General features: G+C 45.0%; 1 protein-coding gene across 1 annotated transcript in view; it reads left to right on the plus strand.

Moving 5' to 3' along the window:
- The first annotated feature begins 259 nt into the window (after positions 1 to 259).
- The window catches only part of LOC126187910 (uncharacterized), a 34,608-nt gene continuing 10,568 nt past the window's right edge, over positions 260 to 24,299 (plus strand). Inside the window, exons 1-3 of the mRNA XM_049929264.1 lie at positions 260 to 323; positions 8,094 to 8,219; positions 19,022 to 19,305. Of these exons, the coding sequence (XP_049785221.1) occupies positions 288 to 323; positions 8,094 to 8,219; positions 19,022 to 19,305 (446 nt within the window). The 5' untranslated portion in view covers positions 260 to 287. The remainder of the gene's footprint in view (positions 324 to 8,093; positions 8,220 to 19,021; positions 19,306 to 24,299) is intronic.

Below are 24,299 nucleotides of genomic sequence, written 5' to 3' on the forward strand. Positions count from 1 at the left end.
TTTGGAACTTACGGAATTAAACTTTAACCTGTAACTCTCTGTATTTCTCTAGTAAACCGAAAAGGATTTGAATATGGTGAGAAATTTCTCCAGCACAAGACCCTCGATTGGCTGCGCTGCTTCACTGCCCTTTAACTACCAAGGTCGTACTCAGTACCTGTTTTGTTACGATAAGAACATATTCTGCTATCTGAAAATGATTCTCTCTCCTCGTTATCTGATAATATAAAGCGGAAAGTGTCGTGCCTCTTCATCTCATCACTCGCTCTCAGACGTTTCTGACAGCCATGCCTTCACGAGTAGCTCTAAGGCTTACCATCGCGGTAAGTAATAAATATTTTTTTATATACTACGGAAGTTGCAGCTATCATTCATTTGACACTTGCCTAGAAGAGTGAGGTAGGAATTCGGTCTGTTTCTCGTCCATCATTCCTCGATGTAGCGAAGGAGGCGAGCGACGAAGTGTTAGCCATCACTGACTTACGCTTTGTGTTTTAAGTAAGATGAACAACCGAGGACCACAATGACGTTTTTTGTGTAGTCATATCAGCTTCATTTCACCACCTAGGTGGAAGTACGATGTAGTTGTTAGTTTTAGCCAGAAAAAAAACCTTGTCGAGACAAAGGAAGTAAAAGAAGTATTATTAGCGACAATCTTAATTTCTCAGTGAAATATTCCTACCACGTCATGCACAAGCTCATTAGTGACCCAGCGCAAGATGCGATTGGTGATAGGTAGTTGGCCGAGTTGCTTTGTTAGGAGCAGTCATAGCCTTTGCGTTACAGAATTAAGATAACTACGGAAAATCGTACTCTTTATCGCTGGACGGATATCCGATGTTCCGTTCTCCTAAATGCGAGTCAGGTAGCTTACCACTACCCAGTCGGGCCTGCCCTAACAATCGGATCATAACGAGTCGTCGTGTGCGACACAAAACCGTTGGTAAGTTTCTATTCACAGTCGAAAAATACTTGTGCCAAGGATACTGAATAATCCCCTGGCTAAGAAATTCACTTGTTTCTTGCAAAAAGGTCGATTAACGATTAGCTTTTCTTGACATTTGTAAGAAAACTGAGGTTAGTGAAATTGTTGTTGTTGTGGTCTTCAGTCCAGAGAGTGGTTTGATGCACCTCTCCATGCTACTCTATCCTGTGAAACATTCTTCATCTCGCGGTACCTACTGCAACCTACATCCTTCTAAATCTGCTTAGTGTATTCATTTCTTGACCTCCCTGTATTGATCTTACCCTCCACGTTGCCCTCCAATATTAAACTGCTGATCCCTTGGATGCTTCAGGAGATGTCCTACCAACCGATCCCCTCTTCTAGTCAAGTTATGCCACAAATTCCTCTTCTCCTCAATTCTATTCAGTACCTTCTCCTCTTTAGTTTCGTAATCTACCCATCTAATCTTCAGCATTCTTCTTTAGCACCACATTTCGAAAGCTTCTATTCTCTTCTTGTCTAAACTATTTATCGTTCACGTTTCACTTCCATAGATGGCTACACTTCATACAAATACTTTCAGAAAAGACTTCTTGACTCTCAAACCTATACTCGATGTTAACAAATCTCTCTTCTTCAGAAACGCTTTGCCGGCCGGAGTGGCCGTGCGGTTCTAGGCGCTACAGTCTGGAGCCGAGCGTCCGCTCCGGACGCAGGTTCGAATCCTGCCTCGGGCATGGATGTGTGTGATGTCCTTAGGTTAGTTAGGTTTAATTAGTTCTAAGTTCTAGACGACTGATGACCTCAGAAGTTAAGTCGCATAGTGCTCAGAGCCATTAGAAACGCTTTCCTTGCCATTGCCAGTTCATATTTTATATCCTCTCTACTTTGACCATCACCAGTTATTTTGCTCCCCAAAGAGAAAAACTTATCTACTACTAGAAGTGCCTCATTTCCTAATCTAATTCCCTCAGCATTACCTGATTTAATTCGACTGCATTATTATCCTCGTTTTGCTTTTGTTGACGTCCTTTCAAGACACTGTCCATTCCGTTAAACTTCTCTTCCAGGTCCTTTGCTGTTTCTGACAGAATTACAATGTAATACGTAAACCTCAAAGTTTTTATTTCTTCTCCATGGATTTTAATACCTACTCCGAACTTTTGTTTCCTTTACTGTTTGCTCAATATACAGATTGAATAGCATCGGGGAGAGGCTACAACCCTGTCTCACTCCCTTCGCAACCACTGCTTCCCTTTCACGTCCCTCGACTCTTGTAACTGCCATCTGGTTTCTGTACAAATCGTAAATAGCCTTTCAAAATGTTGAAAATGTGTGTGAAATCCTATGGGTCTTAACTACTAAGGTCATCAGTCCCTAAGCTTAAACACTACTTAACCCAAATTATACTAAGGGCAAAGACACCCACCCACGCCCGAGGGAGGACTCTAATCTCCGCCGGGACCAGCCGCACAGCCCATGACTGCAGCGCCCAAGACCGCTCGGCTAATCCCGCGCGGCAAATAGCCTTTCGCTCCGTGTATTTGAGCCCTGCCACCTTCAGAATTTGAAAGAGAGTATTCCAGTCAACACTGTCCAAAGCTTTGTCTATACAAATGCTAGAAAAGTAGGTTTGCCTTCCATTAATCTATCTTCTAAAATAAGTCGTAGGGTCAGTATTGCCTCATGTGTTTCAACATTACTAGGAATCCAAACTGATCATCCCTAAGGTTGTCTTCTACCAGTTATTCCATTCGTCTGTAAATAATAAGTCACCAATGCAAAATACTAACACGAATTCAACTGATAGTTCGGTAATTTTCACATCTGTCAACATCTGCTTTCTTAGGGACTGAAATTATTATATTCTTCTTTAAGTCCTAGAGTATTTCGCCTGTCTCATACATCTTGCTCACTAGATGGTAGAGTTTTGTCAGGGCTGGGTCTCCCAAGGCTATCAGTAGCTCTAATGGAAAGCTGTCTACTCCCGGGGTCTTGTTTCGGCTTATGTCTTTCAGTTTTCTGTGTGCAGAAACGAGTGCAGTATACTGCTGCATCCATTTTCAATAAGCTACCACAAGAATTCAAAAATCTTAGCAGTAACCACGCGCTTTCAAATTGAAACTGAAGAGTTTCCTCATGGGTCACTCTTATTCTGTTGAGGAGTTCCTTGAAAAATCAAACTGATTCTTATGTTATATTGTTGACTGCGTTTTCTTAAGGTTATGGCTAATTTTTTTTTTTGGTTCATAAATATTTTGTTTTTCATCGGTTATTACTTTTACGTTGTAATTTCATGTATTGACACTTTCCATGATCTTGGAGATTTGCTCCTATGTTTGCTCCTACGGAACTAGACTCGTAAATAAATAAATTACTTTGACAGAGTCTGTGGCAGCTTTGGGGGCTCGACTCTTACAGGTTTAGCGCCGTAGAGGTATTGCACACTGGCTAGTAACAGGTCTATCACGAACCATGCTGAAAGTAGCAAGTGTCAATCTGGGATAATGCCCAACTAGATTTCTTATGTCAGCGCGTTTAGTGTAGCACTATAGGCTGTCCATTTCATGTTGATGAATGTTCTGTTAATGCTGAACGTATTTCGATAGTTACAAGGCATGGTGTTGCGCACATTTGTATCAACGACCACTGCACACGTTTTATGTTTTGCTTAGCGCAGTTTTATCCATACAGAAGATATTACAGAACAATGTCGCTGCTTCACATGTACTGTTGGGGAGAGGAGATGACCCCAATAGTGGCGCATGATGCAGCTGTTCATGTGAGAGGAAGAGAGGAAGACGTGCCTGTTTCTCGCCTACATTTGTGACGTAGGGTTCGCGATGACTGAAAACGCCCGCTGGGCCATTAATAATAAATCCCTTTTTACAATAGTCCATTATCAATTTCGGTACAGAGACGGGATAACAGCAGGAGGGAGGCTATTAACTATTCTCCCTCCTTTGGCTTTAACCATTTAGTCGGAAAAGTGAGTCACCGCAGGTTTGGTATACAATATGATATATACAGGCGCAGACATTCGAATTACATTAATTCCAAGTAAACGTCATGGTACACTTTGTATACTCACACACTTAACACAGTCCACATATCACATCTTCACATGCTGGATCCTTTGTGTCTGACTTAAAACTGGTTATCTGCTCCTTGCAGAAAGTGCGCATACTGACGTAGCACGTCACCAACGTAGGCTGGAAAATCCCTTCTCTTATCAAGACCCCGAGAAACTTGCGGTGTTGTCTATCATATTGTGAAGACCCTAGTATCATATGGTTGAGGTCTGCAATCTCAGTGGTCCCCGGCGGACGTTCGAGACCTCCCTCGGGCATGGGTGTGTGTGTTTGTCCTTAGGATAAGCTAGGCCTATTGTTTTTATTTAAGTAAGGCATTTGATTGTATTGATCACAAAATATTGCTCCAGGAGTTGGGCCATTATGGAATATGGGGAGAAGCTCACAATTGGTTCACCTCTTACTTTAGCAACAGACAGCAAAAGGTCATTATTCACAATGTTGATAATGGCTGTGACGTGGGGTCTCAGTGAGGTACGGTCAAGTGGGGGGTACCCCAGGGGTCAGTGTTGGGGCCACTCTTGTTCCTTATTTATATAAATGATATTCCCTCTATTATTACTGGCAACTCTAAAATATTTCTGTTTGCTGATCACACTAGCTTGTTAGCAAAGGACATTGTGTGCAACATTGCACTATTTAAAACTGAGGCAGTTTATGACCTAAGTTCATGGCTTGTAGAAAATAAACTAACGCTAAATCACAGTAAGGTTTAGTTTTTACAGTTTCTAACAAGCAATTCAACAAAACCTGACGTTTTAATTTCACAGAATGGGCATATGATTAGTGAAACTGGAGGCGTTCAAATTTCTAGGTGTTCAGATAGATAGTAAACTGTTGTGGAAAGCCCACGTTCAGGAACTTGTTCGAAGACTTAATGCTGCCATTTTTCCTATTCGAACGGTATCTGAAGTGAGTGATCGTTCGACACGAAAATTAGTCTACTTTGCTTATTTTCATTCACTTATGTCGTATGGTATTATATTTTTGGGTAACTCGTCCCACTCTAAAAGGATATATTTGGCTCAGAAACGCGCGGTTCGGGCAATAAGTGGTGTAGGTTCACAAGCCCCTTGTCGAACCCTGTTCACGAGTCCGGGTATTTTGACATTGGCCTCTCAATATGTATATTCCTTACTGTCATTTCTTGTTAACAATACTAGTTTATTCAGAAGAATAAGCAGTTTTCACTCGGTTAATATTCGGCAGAAATCAAACCGGCACTTGGATCGGACTTCCTTAACTCTTGTGCAGAAAGGTGTGAAGTATACTGCTGCATCCATTTTCGGTAAGCTACCACTCGAATTCAAACATTTTAGTAGTAATCCACGCACTTTCAGATCGAAACTGAAGAGTTTCCTCATGGCTCACTCCTCCTATTCTGTCGATGAGTTCTTTGAAAAAATTAAGCTGATTCTTGTTGTATTGTTGATTGCGTAAAGACTTTTTCGGGTTCTTAAGGATTTTATTTTTATCTATTATTACTTTTATGTTGTAATGTCATGTACTGACACGTTCCATGACCTTAGGGATTTGCTCCTCAATTTGTCCTACGGAACTTGACGTGTAAATAAATAAATAAATAAATAAATGTCGTTGGGGCAACACAGGAACACGTAGGGGTCGTGTGATGTGGACCTGCATGTTCAACATCGGCTTTTGGAACGGTGTGCCCCGAAACACATGTGCCTGCACCAGCCTCGTACCCTGTCGTCAGATCTGCCACAGACAGCCACCAATCGTGGATTACAAGAAGGGGGATCCTCTGACGTGAACGATCTGTGATAAGACCTGGCCGTCCAGTACTACACGGCCTACTCCTTATTTCACAATCCTTCGCCGGCCAGTGTGGCCGTGCGGTTCTAGACGCTTCAATCTGGAACCGCGCGACCGCTACGGTCGCGGGTTCGAATCCTGCCTCGGGCATGGATGTGTGTGATGACCTTAGAACTACTGAAACCTAACTAACCTACGTTCTAGGGGACTGATGACCTCCGATGTTAAGTCCCATAGTGCTCAGAGCCATTTGAACCATTTTGAACAATCCTTCAACCACTTTCCAGTAGTACGCCAACAGGCGACCAGCTTTCAGAGATTCTTGTTCGCACTCGCAGCGCCACAACAATGTGCTCTTTGTCACAACCGCTCACATCAGTGGATTTCCGCATTTGCAGCCTATATCTTCGCTATAATGGCTACCCATTCGTCTCTCTTCCGCTTACGTTCTTTCCTTATTGCGTCACATTCCCGCAACACAACCCGGAAGCATTCAGTGTCGTCGTGAGCACGGTCATAATGATCTGGCTCATCAGTATATTCTCTAATGCAGTCACTCAAAAAAGAACAGATTTCATCAGGACCTTTGTGACCTTCCCCTTCTATATATGAATAAAAAGTTCCGTTGCCAGTTTTGAACTGTGAATGCAAAATACATTTAGCCATAGCTAGCGGTAATAAAGGACCTTTTGCACAGGTAAAGAACGTAGGTAAAGATTTTGCATGTAATCAAAGCACAATCAGCTACGTTTTCACTTTCTTTACATGTCAGTCGAAGTATATTCAGTTTTTAAAAAAAAATTTTTGAGGCTCTGCTCTTGCGAAGGGTGAGATTAGCAGTTGCAGCACATTTGGCATTGTCATTTAAGTGAGGGTCTCTTATTTTGTTACCTAGCTTTTCATACTTCGAGCACACGTCGATTTGAAGGCGATCCAAAAATAAATTGAAATTTTCTCGAAAATACTTCAGAAAAAAATTGTATTTTGCTTTTATTTGGCACTCTGGATGTTTTGTGGTTAAAATTTGCTATAAACATTTTAATTTTAGCTCTGCGGAAAGATAATACACTTTTGTGACATAATGATGCGTTTGCTTGGCAGGTGTATCATTTATAAATTCATGAATCTTCTGGCGACGTTCACCACGAATCACCGTGTTTGAACGAGAGCCAACCTACTTGCTTCTATTATCACGAGGACTTTGGTTACGGATTTTCAAATAGCACAATCGATCAACGCGTTTCCTAGTTATCAAAAACAACGTGTGGGAAGTGTTACGACGTATAGTTAGCCGATAATTACTGAACAATACGACAATGTACTTCAAGGTGTCTGCTTTGATTTTGAGAGTCTTTGACTTACGTTTTGTTTGAATATCTTCATCAACAAGCTTTTTTTAAAGTTCTTTGTTAGTTGAACACCGATTAGTCCTTGGAGAAAAATATCTTTGAGACAGTAAATAACTTTGCTCGTCTTTGGTATTAATCAGTCCCATACATTTTTCAAGCGAGGAGAATCAAAATAATAGTACTACGTAGCAATAAAAGCTTATTACAATCGAAAATTTGAGTATGTAGTCTATCTGCTTCACAATAAAATATAATAATGATGATGAATTTTTGGAGTTTGTTCAAAGCGCAAACGTTAAGAACACACCAGTACGCGTAAGTGCGGACAATTCAAGTGTTTCATTAATAGTCTAGTAACTTACTTGCAGGTGTTTCGAGTGTGTCAAGCTTGAACAAATTTCCCAAAGTGATTAATATGCTCTTTTCCCGTCACTTTTGAGTTCCTAATCGCTATCTGTTCATATTTATCAGGATTTGAAACACCTTTGTTTCGTACTTAACACAGTGAACAAGCATCAAGTTGTAGTAATGCCACTAGACTACAAACAACACGCTGGCAGGGATTGTTGCGTCAGCCCAACATCAGTGTAGGATTCATTTTGAAAACGGGACATCTCCGACAGCTGACCCCTTTTCAAAATGAATACTATGCTTCTTTTCGACTACAACGCTCTGCGACGACGAGATCTGTCTATCTGTCTCGTTTTTGTGAGGAGTCGCCGACCCGACGCTCAGAGAACCCGAATCCATTCAAAATGCATTTTGTCAAAGAACTGGAGATGACCCCTTTTCAGAATGATGATTCCTTAAAAATGTTAGAAACATCTAGTAACAGATATTGAGATATATTGAAATGTTAACTGTATGTTCATTTTGCGAAAACTGTGCTAATGCAGTGATAGTGACATAGGAAACGATTATCTTTTCCAGTTCCTGGCCATTGCCGCCGGCGCTGCCAATGAGGAATATCTGGAGGGTGAGGAATATATGGAATACGAACCAAGAGCGACTTGTTCGTATCCCAGTCAAGTTGTCTGCAGTAATGACTGTTCACAGGTAAGTCATTCTTTTTTAGTTACAATACAATCAGTATTTTTATTTAACAACGATTATGAATACTTCTCAATGCGAATAACCTTTTCATAAACTGAGATTGTCCCGTTACCAAACTTTAATTCTTTAACTATTGATAAGCGTATGATCGGATTTAAGTGGAGCGCGATTTATATCTGGTAAATGACCGTATCTTCCCAGAGAGAATGTTTTCTTTCCGACTAACTAATGGTTATTATCTGGCGTTAAATGAAAACATATAACCTAGGGGGAAGACATTTCGGTAGTCATCTCATATAACAGACATTATTTGAGGTTACTAGTTTGCAAACTGACAGTGTGAAAGTCTAGCGATCTTGCATGTTGCTGTGTTGTACTGATTTTCCATTTTGTCGCATTTGAAATGATGGTTCTAGTCTGTCGAGTTACTCTGTCAGCACTTCACAGTTAATACAGTACACTGGAGAGGCGCCCAGCTTCCGGTTTTTTTTTTTTTTTTTGTGGTTTTAGGGCGCACAACTTCAATGGTCATTAGCGCCCTGACTACTCTAAGAATGCACCGCGAGGCACAAGTGGACAACAACAACTAAAAGGGAAAACACGATAAAAGACAGACTGACAGGCATAGGATTAAAAAACAGCATCATCAAATGTTCTGAGAGAGGTTTGTCAAATTGATAAAACGAAGAACACGAGCAACTGCTCGTGGGTCATCCGCTAAAATGGCATCGAAAGTACTTGGCAGGTTAAGATCTAGACGCAGTGTGTTAAAATATGGACAAGACATTAAAATGTGTCGATCCGTCAGCAAGTGCCCACATGGGCAGAACGGCGCTGGCGCTGGCGCAGCCGTCAGCAGATGGCGATGGCTGAACCGGCAGTGTCCAATTCTTAGCCGGGCCAAAACTACCTCCTCCCGCCGAGAAGGGCGTGAGGAGGACGGCCAAGCCACGGGAAGAGGTTTTAAGGCCCGAAGCTTGTTGTCGGGAAGTGCAGCCCAATCGGCATGCCACAGCGACACAATGCGCCGACAAATGACCCTGCTAAAATCGGACGAAGGGACACAACAAGAAGCTGTCCGAGGCTGGAGGACCGCAGCCTTGGCCGCGGCATCTGCAGCTTCGCTCCCAGGGATACCGACATGGCCAGGAACCCACATAAAGCTAACCGGAGAACCGACGTCCACCAGCTGCTGAAGAGAGCGTTGGATCCGGTGCACGAAAGGGTGAACCGGGTACGGATCACTGAGGCTCTGGATGGCGCTCAGGGAGTCGGAGCAGATGACATAAGCAGAATGTCGGTGGCGGCAGATGTAAAGAACAGCCTGGTAGAGGGCAAAGAGCTCAGCTGTGAAGACCGAACAATGGCCATGGAGCCGGTATTTGAAACTTTGTGCCCCGACAATAAAGGAACACCCGACCCCGTCATTGGTCTTAGAGCCATCTGTATAAATGAAAGTCATGTTGATGAACTTCGAACGAAGTTCCAAAAAACGGGAGTGGTAGACCGAACCGGGGGTAACCTCTTTTGGGAGCGAGCTGAGGTCAAGGTGAACGCGGACCTGAGCCTGGAGCCAAGGTGGCGTGTGGCTCTCACCCACTCGAAAGGTTGCAGGGAGTGAAAAATTAAGGTGTTGAAGGAGGCGACGAAAGCGAACTCCAGGGGGTAGCAGGGCAGAGACATACAACCCGTATTGACGGTCGAGAGAGTCGTCAAAAAAGGAACGATAATACGGATGGTCGGGCATTGACAGTAGCCGACAGGCATACCGACAAAGCAGTATATCGCGCCGGTAGGTGAGTGGCAATTCGCCAGCGTCAGCATGAAGACTCTCTACGGGACTAGTATAAAATGCTCCGATCGCAAGTCATAAACCCCGATGTTGTATGGAGTTGAGGCGGCGTAAGATGGATGGCCGTGCAGAGGAGTATACGAAGCTCCCATAATCCAGCTTGGAGCGGACGATCGACCGATATAGACGAAGTAGGACAGTTCGATCCGCTCCCCACGACATACCACTGAGAACACGGAGGACATTTAAAGAACGGGTACAACGGGCGGTCAAATATGACACATGTGGAGACCAGCTAAGTTTCCTGTCAAATGTAAGGCCTAAAAATTTTGTTGTCTCCACGATTGGGAGAGCAACGGGACCGAGTCGTAAGGACGGTGGGAGAAACTCTTTGTAGCGCCAGAAGTTAATACAGACCGTCTCCAGCTTCCGTTGACATGAGCTCACACCTTCTTGACTACAATCAGAATGAGGTAACAGCTACGAATCCTCACCTCCGTATCGAGTTGGTTATTAGAGGAAGGAGAAAACTTGTTGGTGTTGAAAACTACTTACGTTAGCATGGGCTGCACAATAACATCAATCAGGTTTGTAATGGTCGGTCCTCGCTGCTCTTTCCCTAATGGATGCACTTCAAATGGGATTAATTTCGGTGTTATTCAGTCATTCTTTCCACTTACACGTCCTATATAATTATAACCTGTGTGGAGATATAAATGGGTATGGAGACATAAATTGCAAAAGGTATGGACAGTAACAATTCTGTAATCGATTTGGGTTCAAACGTTTATTGAAACTAGCGTTTCTACACTGATGAGCCAAAGAAACTGATACACCTGCCTAATATCGTGTAGGAGCCCCGCGAGCACGCAGAAGTGCAGGAACACGACTTGGCATGGACTCGACTAATGTCTGAAGTAGTGTTGGAGGGAACTGACACCGTAAATCCTGCAGGGCTGTCCGTAAATCCGTAAGAGTGCCATGGAGTGGAGATCTGTTCTGAACAGCACGCTGCAAGGCATCCCAGTTATGCTCAACAATGTCGGTGTTGGGGAGTTTGGCTCCAGGAACATTCTTGTGAGTTTAAACACTTTCGCTGGCCACCAGTCTACGATACCCCGCAAGTCCAGAATTGCTACAATGTCCTGCTGGAATTGCCCAAGTCCGTCGGAATGCGCAATAGACATGAATGGATGCAGGTGATCAGACAGGACGCTTACCTACGTGTCACCTGTCAGAGTCGGTATGTAGAAGTATCAGGAGACCATACACTCCCAACTTGTCATGCTCCATACCACTACACAGCCTCCACCAGCTCGAACAATCCCCTGCTGACATGCGGAGTCCATGTATTCATGGGTTTGTCGCCATACACGTACACGTCCATCCCCTCGATACAATCTGAAACGAGACTCGTCTAACCAAGCAGTATGTTTCGAGTCATCGACAGTCCAATGTCGGTGATGATGGGACCAGGCGAGGCGTATAGCTTTGCGTCGGGGATCCTACGGCTCCGAAAGTCCATATCGATGACGTTTCGTTGAATGGTTCGCAGATTGACACTTACTGATGGTCCAGCATTGAAATGTGCAGCAAATTGCGGAGGGGTTGCACTTTGTCACGTTGAACGATTCTCTTCAGCCGTCATTGGTCCCATTCTTGCAGGATCTATTTGCGGCCTCAGCGATGTCGGAGATTTCATGTTTTACCGGATTCCTGATGTTCACGGTACACTCGTGAAATGGTCGTACGGGAAAATCCCCATTTCATCGCTACGTCAGAAATGCTGTGTCCTATCGTTCAGGCACCGGTTACAACAGCAAGCTAAAGCTCAATAAATCTTAAAAATCTGCCATTGTAGCAACAGTAATCGATCTAACAACTGCGTCATACACTTGTTGTCTTATATAGGCGTTCCCGACCGCAGCGCCGTATACTGCCTGTTTCAATATCACCGTATTTGAGTAAACGTGCCTATACCAGTTTCTTTGGCGCTTCAGAGTATATGACTTTTGGCCGCCAATGTTTGGCTGTCAGGGACAAACAGCCATCGTAAAGAGCTGGACGCAGTTCCGGCGGTCCGGGAACGAGCAGACATTTTTATAAGCCCCTCTATGGTCCCACAGCAGACGACGTCAATATCAGAAAATACAAAAAGAAAAACGCTGTGTTCCTGTATAAGCGCAAACCCGTACGCATTGACAGCATGCAGTATAACTGCCTAGTTACGAAAACCAATTATCGATCATAATTCTTTGGAATACTAATGGCATCGTGTGCTCCAAACCGCTATAATTCCTTTGATAAGCAGCAACGCCGACAGTAACACCGCCGAGATGTAATCCCCAGACCTGAAAATGTCCGAAACTACGTCCATGCATTCAAATGGGTAATAATCTAGCTTGTGCATTAAAAATGTACAAATATCCAAGTGGTACGGTTGTTAAAATACTAGCACTTAAAGCACTTCTTTTAACTATATAGGCTTTTAATGCAATTTTATTCAGATGGACGGAGAGAGAGGGAGGAGGCGATGGACAAAGAAAGAAAAGAGAAGGAGGTGGATAGAGACAGGGACAGAAAGAGTTGAGACAGAGATATGAGCGAACAGGAGATGAACAGAGGAGGAAACTACAGAGAAAGGGAAGAGGAGATAGAGATAAAGGGGCGGGGATGCAGTAAGTTTGGAATTTCTGGGCACTAGTCCGCTCCTTCCCCATCCGATAGACGTAACTCACTGCTGAGCTGTCTCGACGCCACAGCACCAGCGATTGCTGCGTGCTATGTCCCCAAGAAATCCTCGGCTTTCGACGTCCATGTGGTTTCCATACTCAAAAGGCGCATTAAGATGAGCTTGGAGGTGGAAAGCTAAGTGGGATAGTCGCGAGTGTATCAGTAGTTCTGTTGGTAATCAATAGAAAAATGCAGTCGAGACTGCTTTAACTGACCAGCTGAGTACCTGGAGTTGCCCGAGTATGTATATTCCTGTCTTCTATTAGTCCCGTCCCCTTCTCTTTGTCGACTTCCTCCTTTACCCTTCTGTACATATCCTCCACACACCTTTCTCTGTGCACTTCCTCCACCAACACTCCGTCCAACTCCTCCTCCCCCTCTAATTCAATCTCATCTTCCCCCCTCCTTTGTCAATCTCTTCCTTCACACCATTTTGTCTATATTCTCCACCCCCCCCCCCTCTCTCTCTCTCTCTCTCTCTCTCTCTCTCTCTCTCTCTCTCATATATCCTCCCCTTTCCTTCCTCTGCCATTTCCTCCTCCCCCTGTGTCTCTCCATCACTGTCTCTTACTCTCCTTGCCTCTGTCCACCTCCTCTTTCCTCTCTCTGTTCATTTCTTACCCTCCCTCTCTCCATCTCTTACTCCCCCATCTCTGTTTATCTTCTTCTCCACCTGTCTCTGTGACCATCTGCTACTTCTTCCTTTTTCTAACATGTAACAGGACGTCTCGGAGTTTGTAGCAATGTTCTTTTGGCAGCCTACTTCTTCGTTAGTTGAAAGCAGCGAACCTATAGCGTACATTTGTACAGATAACACCACATGTTATCAAAAGCATCCTGGCACCTGGCTGAAAATGATTTAAAAGTTCGTGGCGCCCTCCAACGGAAATGTTGGAATTCAATATGGTATTGGCCCACCCTTAACCTCGATAACATCGTCCACATTCGCAGGCATACGTTCAATCAGGTGCTGGAAGGTATCTTGGGGAATGGCAGCTCATTCTTCACAGAGTGCTGCACTGAGGAGAGGTATCGATGTCGGTCGGCGAGGCCTGGCACGAAATCGGCGTTCCAAAACATCCCAAAGGTGTTCTATAGGATTCAGGTCAAGACTCTGTGCGGGCCAGTCCGTTACAGGAATGTTATTGTCGTGTATCCACTTCGCCACAGGACGTACAGTATGAACACGTGCTCGATCGTGTTGAAAGATGCAATTGCCATCCCCGACTTGCTGCTCAACAGCGGGAAGCAAGAATGTGCTTAAAACATCAATGTAGGCCTTTGCTATGGTAGTGCCACGCAAGACAACAAAGGGTGCAAGCCCCCTCAATGAAATACACGACCTCACTATAACACCACCGCCTCCGATTTTTACTGTTGGCACTACACATGCTGACAGATGACGTTCACCGGGCATTCGCGATACCCACACCCTGCCATCGGATCGCCAAATCGTTTACCGTGATTAGTCACTTCATACAACGTTTTTCCACTGTTCAGTCGTCCAATGCTTACGCTCCTCACACCAAGCGAGGCATCGTTTGGCACTTACCGACGTGATGTGTGGCTTATGAGCAGCCGCTCGACCATGAAATTCAGGTTTTCTCACCTCTCGCCTAACTGTCATAGTACTTGCAGTGGATCCTGATGCAGTTTGGAATTCCTGTATAATGGTCTGGATAGATGTCTGTCTATTACACATTATGACCCCCTTCAGCTATCGGCGGTCTCTGTCAATCAACAGACGAGGATAGCCTGTGCCCTTTTGTGCTGTTAGTGAAATGGAAACGTCAAGACACGATCACATTGGAAACAGTGGACCTAGATATGTTTGGGTGTCACTAGTATCATACGTCTGTACGCGATATTTCCACGCTTCTAATCACCTGACCACGTTCGAAGTCCGTGAGTTCCGCGGAGCGCCCCTTCTGCTCTCTCACGACGTCTAGTGACTACTGAGGTCGCTGCTATGAAGTACCTGGCAGTAGGTGACAGCACAATGCACCTAATATGAAAAACTTATGTCTTTGGGGGTGTCCGGATACTTTATATCACATCGTATATCTATACAAATGTACTCTATAGGTTCGTCACTTTCAACTAACGAAGCGAACGCAGATTCCCAAAAGAACACTGTTATATGGGAGAACATTTTTCTGAGTTTTTAGCAATTTCACGTGTAATATGTTACAAAACACGCCAAGAGCTGGTTTCGAACCTTTTTCCTATTTAAAAAAAAATCTGTTTTTGTGCTTGGGGGGGAGGGGACGTCCCATAACGCTGATCTATTCACCCAGTGTTTGTATTGCAGAGGGCAGGTAACGCTCTCACCAAACACGCTGAGCAACCGCGCCGGCTATACTAGACACCTTCAGTACGTCGATCTGACGCTCTACCACAGTGGTCGTGTGTTTTCAGGATGTATTCCCGTCGTTTTTCCATTAACTGGCGTGAAATAGTAACACTTATTTACGCCATATTTAAAAGAGAGTGTTTTCTCTGCCATCTACATCTACGTTATTACTCTCCTATTCAAAATGAAGCGCCTGGCAGAAAGTTCAATAAACCACCTTCAAGCTGCCTCTCTACCGTTCTGCTCCCGAACGGCGGGCGGGAAAAACGAGCTCTTGATTTTTCAGTGCGAGCCCTGATTTCTTTTATTTTATCGTGATGTTCATTTCTCCCTATGCAGGTGGGTGCCAACAGAATATTTTCGCAATCGGAGGAGAAACTGGTGATTGAAATTTCATGATGAGGTTCCGTCACAATGAAAAACGCTTTTGTTTTAATGATTGCCATTCCAATTCACGTATCATGTCTGTGACACTATCTACCCTATTTCGCGATAATACAAAAACGAGTCGCTCTCCTTTGAACTTTCTCAATATCATCCGTCAATCCCACCTGATACAGATCCCACACCGCACAGCAATACTCCAGAATAGGGCGGACAAGTGTGTGTAAGCAGTACATCTGTTGCACCTTCTATGTGTTCTGCCAATGAATCGCAGTCTTTGGTTTGTTCTACCCACAACATTATCTATGTGATCATTCCAATTTAGGTTATTTGTAATTGTAATCCATAAGTATTTAGTTGAATTTACAACCTTCAGATTAGTGTGACTTATCGCGTAATCGAAATTTAGCTGATTCCTTTTAGTAATGTAAATAACTTCACACTTTTCTTTATTCAGGGTCAATTGCCAGTTTTCGCACCATAGAGATATCTTATCTCAATCGTTTTGCAATTTGGTTTGGTCATCTGATGACTCTACAAGATGATAAATGACAGCAAAAACTGCAAACGATCTAAGACAACTACTCAGATTGTCTTCTATGTCGTTAATATAGGTCAGGAACAATAGAAGCCCTGTAACACCTCCTCGGGCAACGCCGGATATTACTTCTGTTTTACTCTATGACTTTCCGTCAATTACTGTCTTTCTGACAGGAAATCACGAATCCAATCTTACAGCTGAGGCGATTTTCCATAGGCATAGGGGTTGGTTAGAAGACGTTTGTGAGGAATGGTGTCGAAAACCTTCTGGAAATCTAAAAATATGGAATCAATTTTACGTCCCCTGTCGATAGCACTCATTAAATAAATGGCTCTGAGCACTATGGGACTTAACATCTGAGGTGATCAGTCCCCTAGAACTTAGAACTACTTAAACCTAACTAACCTAAGAACATCACACACATCCATGCCCGAGGCAGGATTCGAACCTGCGACCGTAGCGGTCATGCGGTTCCAGACTGAAGCGCCTACAACCGCCGGCTAGCACTCATAACTTCATGAGTATAAAAAGCTAGTTGTATTTCACAAGAACGATATTTTCTTAATCCGTGCTAACGATGTGTCAATAAATCGTTTTCATCGAGGTAATTCACAATGTTCTAACACAGTATATGTTCCAAAATCCTACTGCAAATCGACGTTAGTGATATTGACCTGTAATTCATCGGATTATTCCTGTTTCCCTTTTCGGGTATTGGTGTGACTAGAGCAATTTTCTAGGCTTTAGGTACGGATCTTTCTATGAGGGAGCGCTTGTATACACACACATTAGGAAAAGTTTTGCGTCGCCTTGATTCCCGGAGTTCCGGAACCAGTACAGAAAATTGGAATAGAGATCAACATAATCATCATTTCCGCCCTTTTTATTGCTCATAAAAACCACACATAGCATGTTGTACCACCATATAGCGTGACCTTCAGAGGTGGTGGTCCAGATTGCTGTATACACCGGAATCTCTAATATCCAGTAGTACACCCTCTTGCATTGATGGATGCCAGTAATCGACGTGGCATACTATCCACAAGTTCATCAAGGCACTGTTGGTCCAGATTGTCCCACTCCTCAATGGTCATTCCACGTAGATTCCTCAGAGTGGTTGGTGGGTCACGTCGTCCAGTCCTTGTCAGTCTATCCCAGGCATGTTCGATAGGTTTCATGTCTAGAGAACATGCTGGCCACTCTAGTCGAGCGACGTCGTTATCCTGAAGGAAGTCATTCACAAGATGTGCACGATGGGAGAGCGAATTGTCGTCCATGAAGACGAATGCCTCGCCAGTACGCTGCCGAAGTGGTTAAAATATCGGAGGATGGCATTCGCATATTGTACAGCCATTGCGGCGCCTTCCATGACCACCAGCGGCGTACGTCGGCCCACATAATGCCACCCCAAAATAGCACAGAACATCAACCTTGCTGCACTCGCTGGACAGTGTATCTAAAGGGTTCAGCCTGACCAGGTTGCCTCCAAACATGTTCCCGACGATTGTGTGGTTGAAGACATATGCGACTCTCATTGGTGAAGAGAACGTGATGCCAATCCCGAGAGGTCCATTCGGCATGTTGTCGGGCCCATCTGTACCGCTCTGCATGGTGTTGTGGTTACAAAGATCGACCTCACCATGGACGTCGGGAGTGAAGTTGCGCATCATGCATCCTCTTCCGCACACTTTGAGTCGTAAAATGACGTCCTGTGGCTGCAGGAAAAGCATTATTCAACATGGTGGCGTTGCTGTCAGAATTCCTCCGAGCCATAATCCGTAGGTAGCGGTCATCCACAGCCCTTGGGCGGCCTGAGCGGGGCATGTCATCCACAGTTCCTGTCTCTGTATCTCCTCCATGTCCGAACAACATCGCTTTGGTTCAGTCCGAGACGCTTGTGAGAGCCCTTCCTGGCACAAACTAACAATGCGGACGCGATCGCACCGCGGTGTTGACCGTCTAGGCATTGTTGGACTACAGACAACACGAGCTGCATACCGCCTTCCTGGTGGAATGACTGGAACTGATCGCCTGTCGGACCCCCTCCGTCTAATAGGCGGTAGTCATGCATGGTTGTTTACATCTTTGGGCAGGTTTAGTGACATCTCTGAACAGTGAAAGGGGGCTGTGTTTGTGATACAATATCCACAGTCAACGTCTGTCTTCAGGAGTTCTGGGAACCGTCGTGATGCAAAACATTTTTTGACGTGTGTAATTGCTAAATATGGAGCTATTGTATCAGCATAGTCTCGAAGGGACCTGACAGTCTAGACCGGAGGCCTCGCCTTTAGGGGGGTTGGGGTTGTTTGGGGGAAGAGCCTAAACTGCGAGGTCATCGGTCTCATCGGATTAGGGAAGGACGGGGAAGGAAGCCGGCCGTGCCCTTTCAAAGGAACCATCCCGGCATTTGCCTTGAGCGATTTAGGGAAATCACGGAAAACCTAAATCAGGATGGCCGGACGCGGGATTGAACCGTCGTCCTCCCGAATGCGAGTCCAGTGTGCTGCCTCGCCTTTAATAAATGATTTAAGCTGCTTTGCTACACCGAGGATATCTACTTGTATGTTTCTCATCTTGGCAGTTGTTCTTGACTGGAATTGAGGAATATTTACTTCGTTTTCTTTGGTGAAGGAGTTTCGAAAAACCATGTTTAATAACTCTGATCTAGTGGCGTTGTCATCAGTGACTTCATCGTTGTTATCGCGCGTCGTGGCACTTTTGTGCTTTATGTATGGGTTTTCTGCCAGATTCCGAGACAGAGTTTCGTTGTGGAAATTATTAAAAGCATCTAGCATTGAATCACGAGCCATATTTCGATCTTGTGCAAAACTGTGCCAATGTGTTGAATTTTGCCATCTTTTAAATTTGGCATATTATAACTCGAGAGCGTAACGAATGAAACAGGAAAATGCTCACCGAACGTGACCAGTGCTTCGAATGGGAAGTTTGTTCGAGACGTGGTGGGCCATGGGACATACTGTATACGTCTTCCTCGCTCGCAGGTCAACTTGTGCATGAGCGTGGACGGCGGCCTGACACCCACAGTGGTGGAGACCTGCGACGTCAACGCCGGCCAGAGGTGCAGCTTCTCGCAGAAGACGTGCGTGGCCGAGGGCTCCTCCGACTGCCACAGCTTCGTCACCAACTTCACGTGCAACGACCCGGGCGCCTACCCCGACCCCTACGACTGCACCACGTACCACGTCTGCTTAGAGGGCGACACCACAGCGGATTTGGGCCACTGCGAGGTCGGCTGGGCCTACAACGCGCTCACCAACGACTGCAGGTAACCCTTAGTACAGTGGTTCCCGTCATTTCTTAAGACGCTTATCTGTGACCGCAATCAGGTACTGGCTGGCACCCCCGTCCTCCCCTCCCCGCCATCTGTTGCATCCTCTCAAACGCCTCTGAGCACTATGGGACTTAACTTCTGAGGTCATCAGTCCCCTAGAACTTTCAACTAGTTAAACCTAACTAACCTAAGGACATCACAAACATCGATGCCCGAGGCAGGATTCGAACCTGTGACCGCAGCAGTCGCGCGGTTCCAAACTGTAGCGCCTGGAACCGCTCGGCTACCCCGGCCGGCTGCATCCTCTCCCTCACATTATAACCAACCTTAGCACCTAACTAAATTTTAGAATGTAATACTTTTCTTGGAGCACTTTTATTTCTAAAATGAAAGATTGGTGTCTGTGCCTCTGTCTGCCTGCGCGTGTGCGCGTGTGCGCGTGCGCGTGCGCGCCTGCGCGCGTGCGCGCCTGCGCGCGTGCGCGCCTGCGCGCGTGCGCGCCTGCGCGCGTGCGCGCCTGCGCGCGTGCGCGCCTGCGCGCGTGCGCGCGCCTGCGCGCGCGCGCGCCTGCGCGTGCGCGCGCCTGCGCGTGCGCGCGCCTGAGCGTGCGCGCGCCTGCGCGTGCGCGCGCCTGCGCGTGCCTGCGCGTGCGCGCGCCTGCGCGCGCCTGCGCGCGCCTGCGCGTGTGCGTGTGTGTGCGCGCCTGTGTGTGCGTGTGTGTTCGCGCCTGTGTGTGCGTGTGTGTGTGCGCGTGTGTGCGCGCGCGTGTGTGCGCGCGCGTGTGTGCGCGCGCGTGTGTGCGCGCGCGTGTGTGCGCGCGCGTGTGTGCGCGCGCGTGTGTGCGCGCGCGTGTGTGCGCGTGTGTGCGCGTGTGTGCGCGTGTGTGCGCGTGTGTGCGCGTGTGTGCGCGTGTGTGCGCGTGTGTGCGCGTGTGTGCGCGTGTGTGCGCGTGTGTGCGCGTGTGTGCGCGTGTGTGCGCGTGTGTGCGCGTGTGTGCGCGTGTGTGCGCGTGTGTGCGCGTGTGTGCGCGTGTGTGCGCGTGTGTGCGCGTGTGTGTGCGCGTGTGTGCGCGTGTGTGTGCGCGTGTGTGTGCGCGTGTGTGCGCGCGTGTGTGCGCGTGTGTGTGCGCGTGTGTGTGCGCGTGTGTGTGCGCGTGTGTGCGCGTGTGTGCGCGTGTGTGCGCGTGTGTGTGCGCGTGTGTGCGCGTGTGTGCGCGTGTGTGCGCGTGTGTGCGCGTGTGTGCGCGTGTGTGCGCGTGTGTGTGCGTGTGTGTGCGTGTGTGTGCGTGTGTGTGCGTGTGTGTGCGTGTGTGTGCGTGTGTGTGCGTGTGTGTGCGTGTCTCTCTGTGCGCGTGCGTGTGCGTGTGAACTTTCCACAGTGACGGCACACACTTGTTACGTAACATGCTTCCCCTGCATTACTCCTCTCCACTACGGCTCTTGCTTGACCTGCAGAGTGAAACACCATTTAAAATCAAACAAGTTCAGACGTGTGTACTGTACTTACTGTTCCCAAATCACTTAATTTCATTACTGCACGTCTTACTTCTGAACTGGCAGAAAGTGGACGACTTCAGTCTGTCAATGTTTTGTGTCTGAAGACTACTAACAATACTAAAAGCTTAACTCCTCGCGAACAGGCTATGAAGGCCCAACGCTACCGACCGGCCGCCGTGTCATGCTAAGGCGTTAGTGGATGAGGATATGGAGGGGCATGTGGTCAGCACACCGCTCACCGGCCGTGTATCAGTTTCCGAGACCGGAGCCACTGCTTCTCAATCGAGCAGCTCCTCAGTTTGCGTCACAAACGCTGAGTGCACCCTTCTTGCGAACAGCGCTAGGCAGACCGGATGGTCATCCATCCAAGTGCTAGCCCAGCCTGACAGCACTGATCTGAGGGAACCGGTGTTACCACTTCCCCAAGGCCGTTGGCTCACTAACACTACAATTTCTAATAATAATAATAATAATAATAATAATAATAAGAAGAAGAAGAAGAAGAAGAAGGAGAAGAAGAAGGAGAAGAAAAGAATAGGCCTCCGGTATGTTCTGCCAGTCGTCAAAAGGCGACGAAAAGAACGAACCACTAATAGGGCTAACCCCCCCTTTTAGTGTGATTACTTGGTTCAGGACAGAACTGAAGAAGCCTCGGACAAGCGCCGTCATGGTCGGGGACGACGCTTGAACCCTATGCCCGCCCACAATGGTAACGACACTGCTAGCCAACTGGAAAATGATTTAAATCCAAATAGAGGTGTTTTGCAGGATATGCTTCCTGCGACCACCCTAGAAGGAAAACAAAGACGGAGGATGAGATGGTCAGATGAAGTTAATCGACACCTCATGTTCTGTTATTACCAAGCAACAAACCTAGGAACCAACACAACTGGATACAGATCACAAGTATGCACAACATTTATTACCAGATACCCGGAATTAAAATTTTTAACAGAACAACGACTAGCTGATCAGATCCGTGTAATAATAAAAAATAACAGGATACCCCAGTCAGAATTAGAAAACATCAAACAACAAGTACAACAAATACTGGAACAAAATAATGTGCAATCAGAAGAAGAAGAAGAAGAAAATACAGTAATGGACTCAAATATCCCAGAGCAAACAAACAAAGACCAACACGCATCAATTAAACAATCAGAGGAAAACGAAATCTTAAGACAGCCACCAGAACAAGCACAAATAGAACGCGAAGAGACACAGGTGTTAGATATAGAAGAGAAATTTCAGCTGACATATATAGAATACAAAGACACAAATACAGACATTAGACCATTCTTGCATAGACCGCCAAATAACCCACAAGTCGAAACAACACTAAAAACTATCAACACAATCATACACAACAAAATAAATGAAAATACAACTATGGAAGAGTTACAACTACTGGTTTATGTAGGAGCACTCACTACACTAAATATACACACTAGGCAGAGATCAGAACAAACTAACACACAGAAGAAACCCACAAAACCAGCATGGCAACACATGCTACAGATCAGAATAGAAAAACTGAGAAAAGACATCGGACAGCTAACACAATTTATAAGAAATGAAATATCAGACAAAAAACGAAAAAGGTTAGGTAAAATCTCACAACAAGAAGCAATAGAGCAATTAGATGAAAAAAAAACAGAAATTACAAGCATTGGCCAAACGACTTAGAAGATACAAAAAAGTGAAAATAGAAGGAAACAAAACCAAACATTCAACACAAACCAAAAGAGATTTTACCAAACAATAGATACACACATTAAAATAGACAATCCACCAAACATAACAGACATGGAACACTTCTGGAGCAACATATGGTCAAACCCGGTACAACATAACAGGCATGCACGGTGGAGACAAGCAGAAACAGACACATACAAGATGATACCACAAATGCCTGAAGCGATAATTTTGCAACATGAAGTCACCCGAGCAATTAATTCTACACACAATTGGAAAGCCCCTGGAAATGATAAAATAGCAAATTACTGGCTAAAGAAGTTCACCTCAACACATTCACATCTAACTAAATTATTTAACAGTTACATTGCAGACCCATACACATTCCCTGATACACTTGCACATGGAATAACCTACCTGAAACCTAAAGATCAAGCAGACTCAGCAAACCCAGCTAAATATCGCCCCATAACATGCCTACCAACAATCTACAAAATATTAACTTCAGTCATTACACAGAAATTAATGACACATACAACACAGAACAAAATTATAAATGAAGAACAAAAAGGCTGCTGCAAAGGAGCACGAGGATGTAAAGAGCAACTGATAATAGATACGGAGGTGACATATCAAGCTAAAACTAAACAAAGGTCCCTACACTACACATACATTGATTACCAAAAAGCCTTTGATAGTGTACCCCACTCATGGTTACTACAGATATTGGAAATATACAGAGTTTAGAAACTGTATCAATTTAGGATCTAAATAGTAATATCCAAACAAATTCAGATAACATCACATCACAGCCAATACAGATTAAGCGTGGAATATACCAAGGAGACTCATTAAGTCCTTTCTGGTTCTGTCTTGCTCTGAACCCACTATCCAACATGCTAAATAATACAAATTATGGATACAATATTACTGAAACATACCCACACAAAATCACACATTTGCTATACATGGATGATCTAAAACTACTGGCAGCAACAAATCAACAACTCAACCAATTACTAAAGATAACCGAAGTATTCAGCAATGATATAAATATGGCTTTTGGAACAAAAATTTAAGAAAAATAGCATAGTCAAGGGAAAACACACTAAACAAGAAGATTACATATTGGATGACCACAGCGACTGCATAGAAGCGATGGAAAAAACAGATGCCTATAAATATCTAGGATACAGACAAAAAATAGGAATAGGTAATACAAATATTAAAGAAGCTCAACAGAAAAATATAGACAAAGACTAACAAAAATACTGAAAACAGAACTGACAGCAAGAAACAAGACAAAAGCTATAAATACTTATGCTATACCAGTATTGACCTACTCATTTGGAGTAGTGAAATGGAGTGACACAGACCTAGAAGCACTCAATACACTTACACGATCACAATGCCACAAATATAGAATACATCACATACATTCAGCAACAGAAAGATTCACATTAAGCATAAAGGAAGGTGGAAGGGGATTTATAGATATAAAAAACCTACATTATCGACAGGTAGACAATTTAAGAAAATTCTTTCTAGAACGAGCAGAAACTAGCAAAATACACTAAGCAATCACTCATATAATCAGCTACACCATTGCAATTTCATAACCACTTCTACAACCCTTTAGATCACATAACATCAACAGGTACAAAGAAAGTAAATTGGAAAAAGAAAACACTACATGGCAAGCACCCGTATCATCTAACACAGCCACACATAGATCAAGACGCATCCAACACATGGCTAAGAAAAGGCAATATATACAGTGAGACGGAAGGATTCATG

This window comes from Schistocerca cancellata, chromosome 5 (assembly GCF_023864275.1).
Source record: "Schistocerca cancellata isolate TAMUIC-IGC-003103 chromosome 5, iqSchCanc2.1, whole genome shotgun sequence".
Taxonomy (NCBI): Eukaryota; Metazoa; Arthropoda; class Insecta; order Orthoptera; family Acrididae; genus Schistocerca; species Schistocerca cancellata.